Source organism: Chelonoidis abingdonii, chromosome 2, assembly GCF_003597395.2.
Source record: "Chelonoidis abingdonii isolate Lonesome George chromosome 2, CheloAbing_2.0, whole genome shotgun sequence".
Classification (NCBI taxonomy): Eukaryota; Metazoa; Chordata; order Testudines; family Testudinidae; genus Chelonoidis; species Chelonoidis abingdonii.
Window position 1 is genome coordinate 265,289,392 of NC_133770.1, and position 8,913 is coordinate 265,298,304.

At 40.1% G+C, this 8,913-nt stretch overlaps 1 protein-coding gene across 2 annotated transcripts in view; it reads left to right on the top strand.

Moving 5' to 3' along the window:
- The window catches only part of FZD6 (frizzled class receptor 6), a 42,317-nt gene extending 33,725 nt beyond the window's left edge, over positions 1 to 8,592 (top strand). For both annotated transcript variants that reach the window (XM_075063179.1, XM_032772341.2), the window contains exons 5-7: positions 1,975 to 2,123; positions 3,419 to 3,859; positions 5,154 to 8,592. In XM_075063179.1, coding sequence (XP_074919280.1) covers positions 1,975 to 2,123; positions 3,419 to 3,859; positions 5,154 to 5,322 — 759 coding nt within the window. In that variant the 3' untranslated portion in view covers positions 5,323 to 8,592. The remainder of the gene's footprint in view (positions 1 to 1,974; positions 2,124 to 3,418; positions 3,860 to 5,153) is intronic.
- Positions 8,593 to 8,913: the final 321 nt, after the last annotated feature.

An 8,913-nucleotide genomic window follows, 5' to 3' on the forward strand; every position in this document is an offset into this window, starting at 1 on the left:
ATTTCTCATAACTATGACTACATTTGTGCAAGCTGATTTTTGGTAATGTGGACTTAAGTTTTAGAAATTTAAAAAATATATAGCTTAAATTGCTGTGATCAGGTTTAAAATTGGACTTTTGATTTAAAAATTGTCTTCAGAAAGACTTTAATATGCATACCAACTGCACATATGCAGTACTCCTCTATGGATTACATTTTGTTTCTAATGCATGAAATTTTATCATGTCAAGTAATTTTGGGTTTGTGTGTCTCTCTATTTATGAGCTGGTGTTTAAGAAGGAAATATCAGTAAGAGAACTGTTAGTTTTTCGTGTCAAGTTACAAACTTCAGTTGCCTTGCATCCCACCATTAATGTTTATACCGCAATGAGCTACCATAAAACAAGGAAAATAAACACAACATTCTTAGAACGTTAGGGCCTGATTCTGCAAGTTTCTGAGTACCCTCTACTCATATTGAAGTCAATGAGAGTTGAGTACAGCCCCTCATAGGACTGAGTCCTTAATTCTTATTCTTGCTCCCAGTTAAAGTCAGTGACAAAATATCCACTGTCTTCAGAGGATAAGGCATTGAGCCCCTTGTCAATTTAAACTTAAACGCTCCAAAGTAAGGAAGTTCAGAGCTGAGGTATCTATTGCCTTGCAATGCTTAAATATAGCAGCACAGGTAATAAGAAATTAATGACGTAATTATCAAGGATTATTTAGCTTATTGGAGAGAGTAAATAGCAACAGAACAAACATATGCAATCAAATATTATACCAAAAAATATTACAATTGGATCTGTTCCTTTGTGTTGTACTTGTTGTTTTCCACTGACAAAAACCTATTAATTACAGAGCGCCTTCTCTTTTTACCCTGATTAGTTCAAAACAAAATCAAAAGCTTCAGCTTCAACAATTATGGGTACCTCACTAACAAAAAGTGACTAGTGCTTTGAAGGCCAGGATACAGAGACAAGTGGATTAATCAAGAAAACATAAATTACATTTGGGGCTTGGGAGAGGAAGTTAAATAACCACTTAATGAGTTAAATATCTCAGGAACTGTGACCCTGTTCTGCACACAGGTGGATTAATGTTGCAATAAACAGTAGAAAACGCTGGTATATGGTCAGGAGTGAAAGTAACTTAAGGGACTTACCAGTAGGCAGGGCCAGGGTCCTGAGCAAGGATGAGGGGCCTCAGGCAGAAGGGGCAGGGCCTTTAAATCACCGACCCCTTTAAATCACCACCACTACTCCAGGGCTCTGGCAGCAATTTAAAGGGCATGGGGCTCTGGCTGTGATAGCAGGGGCCAGGAGCCCTGGGCCCTTTAAATGACCGCCGGAGCCCCATGGTAGTGGTAGCTGTGGCGGGGGCTCGGAGCCCCAGGGCTCTGGTGATTTAAAGGTCCAGGGGCTCCAGCTGCTGCTGGGAGCCCAGGGCCCTTTTAGATTGCTGGCCTGGGGAAGCTGCCCCCTGCTGGTACAGTTGGCTGTGTGCTGTCTTTTGCCGGTACACCGGACCAAACTGGACCGGCTTACTTTCACCTCTGTATACTGTCCTGAGGCTCTCTGAAAATCCTGATTCATGTAATTAACTCTAACTCATCCACTCCATCTCCTTTGTATCCAGAGGAAGCTCCCAAATATGCAGTGTGTCACTGGAGAAACTGCTTAATAATACTGTTCCCCCCTCCAAATAATCTTTTCTTCCAGTTTTTTAAAAATTCTCCTCTTATGCCTCACCTTCTGTCCACATCTTCAGCTACATCTCCATAAGCGAAGATTAACCAGATCTGACTTGACTGTGCATGTTTTAGTTCAGTCCATAGTGTGTCTGAATGCAGTGTAGCATAGCTGGTGTAAAACGGAAAGTACTTCAGTATGCTCTTGTACATGATCTCTGTTCATTTTCTCCACTTTGTCAAGAGTCAAAGTGTGCGTGTGTCTATGTGTGCGTTTGTTTGTTAAACTTTGTTATCTTCCAGGCAAAGGCATTAGCCAGACCAGAAATATTTTTGTTTCTCATGAAGTACCTGATGACGTTAATTGTTGGCATCTCTCCAGTATTCTGGGTGGGAAGTAAAAAGACCTGTTCTGAATGGGCCAGTTTCTTCAACAGAAATCGCAAGAGAGAGTAAGATCAGCTCTTTGTGTGTGGTACTGATAAGCTTTAAAAAAATGTATTTGTAATGTGTCCCTTTAAATATATGTCAGGTAATATAGAAAAAATGTTGTTGTTCACTCTCTCTGGGCCCAATCCTGCAGTTTGACATAGGTGAAATTCCCACTGGAGTCAATTCAAGTTTTATCTGTGCAATGACTACATGATTGGGCCCTAATAAAGTAGAAAACATACTTCCCTACTGATTTGGTCCTTTAAATTGAGCAAAAGGGATTTTGCTGCTTTTAACACTGACTAACATGGCTGTAGCTTTCACTTAGATTAGGGAAGACTGCTTGGTCCATCAACTGTGGCTCCTTTCATTTTCCAGGGCTGCTGCTTATATCATTTTCACTAATACTTTAACCATATCTTGCAGTGATAGTCCTTCCACCATTTTTCTTGGTAGCTTACTCTGCTGCCCGAATTCTCTTACTATTTCTAATGTCCTACTTTAATTTTTTCTTCTATTGTTTCAGACCGCTGTGTCATCTTCTGTCCCCTTTTGCACACGAGTAATTCCATTCCTTTATTTAAACTTACCTAGAGTTCTCTTTTGTAGGAGATGCATGGGGCCATATCCTTTTCAGTATAAGCAGACTATAAGTGTATGTCTCATCCCTTGTAATTATTGTATCCTTTTCTTTTCCCCTGATTTATTTTTCTTTAGATTTCCTATATTCTTCCTAAACTGTGGATGTATTTTTAGAACTCTTTTTATTTCTGTGGACTTGCCCAGCCCACATTACTTTGGTTTTCTTTAGCTCCTTTTATTTTAAGTCTGCATTCCAGGATGGTGAGCTTATAGCTTCCTTTCCATCTTCCTACTTTTCCATTTCCCGTATAAGTCTGTCTTATGGTTCAGCTGTAAGCTACTTTCAGCTAAGTGATTTAAAAAATGTTGCCTATTTCATAATATTTACCTTTTTTCACTTTTAACAAAGTTTTTTGCTTTAGGAAAACTTAATTTGGTGACATAGCTACCTATGAGCTAATCCTGCTCTCCTTTCTCACATGGCTAATCTCATTCAAGTTATTGGAACTATTTGCAAGAATGAGGCATGTAGGATTTTGCTCTATTTCTGTAAATTTAATTGCTCCACATATATAATTGCCTCCCAATCATCAAAATTGGTTAACATTAGAGCCAGGTTTGTTACATTAGAGCCACCCCCTTTGTTACTTCCTTCACATTTTGGAATAAGAAGCAATCTTCCGCTGAGTCTAAATGATCTTTGATGAACTAGTCATATGCTTTTGTTTTTCAGTCCAATCAGTGAGAGCCGAAGAGTGTTGCAAGAATCATGTGAATTTTTCTTGAAGCACAATTCTAAAGTTAAACATAAAAAGAAGCACTACAAATCCAGTTCACACAAACTGAAGGTTATTTCGAAGTCTATGGGGACTAGTACAGGTGCTACAACAAATCATGGAACTTCTGCAGTGGCTATTACTAACCTTGATTACTTAAGCCAAGAGAACTTCACAGAAATTAAAACCCCTCGAGAAACTTCTGAGAAGGAGATGGCAGCAGATGGAACATCCACCCAGAAAGTGGAGAAGGGGGAGAATGCTGGTGGTGAACATGTCCTACAAATATTATCTACTTCTAAACTGGCTATGGAACAGGTGGAAAAGAGCAGCAAGGCAGACAACACAGTTGATATGATTAGCTTATCTGAGAGTGTGAAAAGAATGTATGAAGGAAGGTAAGATTTGTTTTTTTAATCTAATTTTGGACTTCAGTTTTCTGGTGTATGTTCATACTACCATACTATAGTATATTTTTGTGTCCTTTTTCCTTTTGAAGACAGATTGTCCAATAACTAACAATAGCTGCAAGGAAAAGTTAATTCTGATAAACTACTTGCCACATGACCATGCAGGTGATGTGTTTCTATATGAGGATATATGGTTTGGGGATTTTTTTCTAGCAGAGGTTTGAAGTACTAGAGCTATTATCCTGGGGTAGGATGTGCCTTATATTTAGGGCCCCATCAATTTCTGGACCATGAACTAATCCTTTCCCCTTGAAATCTGATCTCCCCCGTGCTGCTGGAAGCACTCAGCCAGGGACTCCTAGCTGCAAGTCCCGGCCTGGCTGAAAAGGGACAGGACTTGTCCTTCCCCTGCACAACTGCTCTTGGGGCAGAGGGGGAGATCAGACCCATCTCTGAGTGCCTCCCCCTGCTGCAGGAAGCTCTGGGACTGGGTAGTAGCCCCGGAGGTTCCTGCAGCCAGAGGAGATTTGTGGAGGTTGGTCTGATCCCCGACCGAGAGCGACTATGCAGAGGAAGGACAAGTCTTGTCTCTTTTCAGCCCGGCTGGGACTTGCACCTAGGAATCCCTGGCTGGGACACTCCCAGCAGCAAGGGGGGAGATCGGACCCACCTCCACCTTTGGAACACTCCTGCGGCTGCAGGAAACTTTGTGGTTGCTGAAGGCAGCACAGAAGTGAGGGTGGCAATCCTATGACTCCCCTATAACAGCTTTGTGACCTCCCACAACCCCATTTTGGGTCGGGACCCCCATAGTTACAACGCTGTGAAATGTAAGCATCTGAAAATGTGAAATTTACCAAATTTCAAATCGTATGGCCATGAAATTCACCAAAATGGACTGTGAATTTGGTAGAACCCTACTTATATTGCTGAATAGTGACCTCTAAGACAAATAAAGGAACAGCACTGCATGGCTTTGAAAAGCATTCCCTATCCAATGCTTGCCAAGATGTCTGTGGCTGCCATACAGCTTCTTTGGATGAGTAGCTGGCATAAAAAACATTAGTGATGACCATCTGGACTCAGGAACACACAAGCCTATTAAATGGCTAAGGAAAGAGTATTCAGAACTGTATTATTGTCTTTTAAAAGGAGTGTTGTAAGTTTAATGTATATTACCGTTTTGTTGCTAAACGTGTTTGTGTTTTCAGTCTAAAACATTATATGCTTAAAATTGTTTCAGTGTGTTTTTGTTTTTGTTTTTGTTTTTAATTACGTATAGGGTATCTCCTAAAAGTGATTTTACTGAAACTCATCCACTACAAGTCAGTAATTCACAGCTACCCAGTGTTTCACAACCAGGCAGTACCAGCGACTCCATATCAATGCTTGTCCACTCAGCTTCAGACACTAGAAAAGATCAGGATTCTGGAAACAGTTCAAATCCTTGAAAGATTACAATTTCTATATGAATGATTTCAGTTTATGAAACTGTTATGGGTTTGTGTTACACTGGAGATTACCGATGCTCTGTGCCTTGTAAAAATACCACATACATATCCCTTGTTTTGCACTTAAAAGTTACACTACATAGTGGGGAGGTCTAGAAATAACCTCATAAGAGAGTAATGGAAACTGAAGTTCTAATAGCACTCAGCTGGGCAGGTCAGCAGTAACTTAAGAGAAAAAGAAATGAGAGAAATAAATCTTTCTCTTCCAATACATGAAAATGCTGTTAAATATCAGTACAAATAATTGATGGAAGATGATTGCATTATTTTGAAACATAAAAATTTAATTTGCTTCACTAGCATTTTTCAGTCTTCCTATTAACATTTCTTTTTCTTTTTAAAGTAACTGCATCTTAAACAGCTGTGTCCTTTAGAATAATTAAAAGTTATACAAATCTGTGGATATCTTTAATGTGTAAATGTCTCATGATGTACTAATCTTAGCACTGTATTATGGTTGTTTCTACACTGAATCTGAAAAGGACTCTGGAATTATAGTGATTTATTTTGTAGTTAAAAATCTTGTAAATAACTTATTTTTATAAACTGAACATTAAGAACTACTGTTTTGTTTGTTGCACAAATCTGATAACTGAAGTGCTTCCTTCTCATACCAAAAAGATCAACAATATTGTGCTGTTAAGATGACATCATTTCCTTCTGAGCAATAGTCATTACGGGATAATATAAGCATTAATATAACCTCCACATCTAGAGAAGATTGTGTCTGGTCCTTCCACAAATGAGAGAGGAGAGACACCTTTACTTTTGCACACCTACTGTTACCCCCAAAACAGACCCAGCGTACCCACAGAATAGCTCATCTATTTTCCTGTTCCCGGGTTTACCAGAGTACCATAAGAACGGCCGTACCGGGTCAGACTAAAGGTCCATCTAGCCCAGTATCCTGTCTATCGATAGTGGCCAATGCCAGGTGCCCCAGAGGGAGTGAACCTAACAGGCAATGATCAAGTGATCTCTCTCCTGCCATCCATCTCCATCCTCTGACAAACAGAGGCTAGGGACACCATTCCTTACCCATCCTGGCTAATAGCCATTTATGGACTTAACCACCATGAATTTATCCAGTTCTCTTTTAAATGCTGTTATAGTCCTAGCCTTCACAACCTCCTCAGGTAAGGAGTTCCACAAGTTGACTGTGTGCTGGGTGAGGAACTTCCTTTTATTTGTTTTAAACCTGCTGCCTATTAATTTCATTTGGTGACCGCTAAGGTAACCTACTAACCTATTACTGCAAGGTAAAAAGTGGGCCTGCCCTAGAGGAACTACTTGGGTTCACCAGGTTCTCTTCGAGAGACTCCCCAGAATAGCTTAGTCCTATTATATCTGGGAGGACATGGATACGGCCTTCCATTCTAACTAATTGACACACTGGCAATACCTTTTCTAAAACAAAGTATTTTTTTTTAGTTATCCTAAATTATATTCCCTAATAGAATAATTACTCCTGGGGGAATTCTGCGCCACTGTGCATGCGCAGAATTTATGTCCTCTGCAGACTTCTTTGTTTCCCCACAGAAAAATGACTTTCTGACTAGTAAGCAAAGGGAAGCCACAAAAGCAGTCATGCAGCCCTCCCAGCAGTATGTTTCGGGTGCCCTGGGCAGCCGGCAGAGATGTAAATCACTGTGGAGTGGGACCAGGACTGCGGAAGACACGGTCATGGCTCCTACCCTGCTAGGCCCGGCTGGGCTGGGGAGGATGGAACTTCCTCTTCCTCTGCAAGGCATCCGGTGCCGGGTCAGATCCACCCCCAGATTTCAGTTCGCATGAGCACATTCCAATTGTCAGTTTATTCACCTCAATATTATGGTCTGCTGTTGCCACTCTATTTCCCTCCCAATTTAGTTAATCCTACCTAATTTCCTCCTCTATTTTCAGCTAATGGTGGCAAAATGATGCCCACCCAGGGCTGTGCTGAGAAAACAGAATAGGGTAGTTCAAAAATCTCTATCACTATACAGAGCTGAGCTAAAGGATAGCAGGAGTGGGAGAGATTTGTGTCAGCACCAGTGCAAAGAGAAATGGCAGAGATAACCCTGCCTAACTTTTTCACTGACTGTTCTCCTCAAAAAGATACAGCCTTTGTGCATTCTGTACAAGAATGGTGCAGGAGGTGCAGCTCCACTTCAGAAAGGATGCTTCCCAGAGTTTCTGCTGGAGTGGTGTTCCACTCACCCACAGTGAGGAGGCACAACAAAGGTCTAAGTATACAAGGACAGCATGTTCTAAAGCTCATTTTTCTAAAAATCCAGTGTTAAAGATTCTCTGTAGAGAAGTATGATCTTGCAGAAAAAGCAACTTTTGAATATTAACATGCAAATCCTTCAGATGAGGTTTTCACTTAAAACAGGACAATAATGCATTTTCCATATGCCATAATTTTTTTCATGCTTTAATGGTCTGTTTGTATATATAGAAATGACATGTTTTCTTTAGATTTTTTTGGTATTAGGGCCCAAGTCCCCAGCTCAGAGTAGTCCTTACTACCGGAGGTGGTCTCATCATTTTCAGTGGGACAGTGGACATGAGTAAGATGACTGGTGTGGATAAAGGTTGCAGGACAGGGCCCTTTGCGTGAAATTCTGTCTCCAATGAAGTCGGTGGGAGTTTTGCTGTTTCAGTGGAGCCAGGATTTCACCTTCCATCTGTAACCTAATGTTGATACATTCTATGGGGCTCTTCTGCATTTTGCCTTACTGGTAACAGGAGGCTCTTAGTGTGACATATCCACTTTGATAATGTACAGTGAGGCTGTTACATTCCACTTTGAACAGCTTTTTTGGGGGGTGGTTTGAACACTCAAGCAAAATGGCATAACAGAAAGCTCATGTAAATACTCACTGAATAAGAAATTGTAGTTCTGATAAACCAAAGTTACTTGTTATATCCAACGTATATTGAAATTTGAACGTGTTTGTTATATTGTGTCTTCTGCATTTTATAATTTGTAATTTATTGCCTACATAAGGGATGTTCTTTTTTTAGTGTTCTCTTTTTATTTTTAGCACACAATATTCTTGCTGCTGAGATAAAGAATGAGAAAAATCTGAAATACCCTCTGTGAAGAAACACACTAAATATTCTTTATTCTCTTGTTCTGTTTGTAAACTGAAAACTTTATATATATATATTTTAATAGTTTTGTTTTTACTATCTTTGTTAATAATAAAATATTATATTGTACAATAGGAGCTCCTGAGTTGATTTTTTTTTTGTTAATACGTAGTTCTCATTAATTGGCTTTATTTCCCCTATTGTCAGTATCTGAGCACCTCACAGTCCCCAGTGTGTTTTGTCCTGACAACACTTCTGTGAGATAGAGAACTACTATTATCCTCATTTTGTAGATGGGGAAATGAGGCATAGAGAAACAATTAACTGTAAACGTGTGGCGGAGCAGAGTTTATCCTAACCACTGGACCATTCTTCCTCTCTCTGGTCCTAATCAAAGGCCTCCTTTAGAGTACAGTAAAATGTACTCACATAGTGTCGTATCAGTGTAGTGTT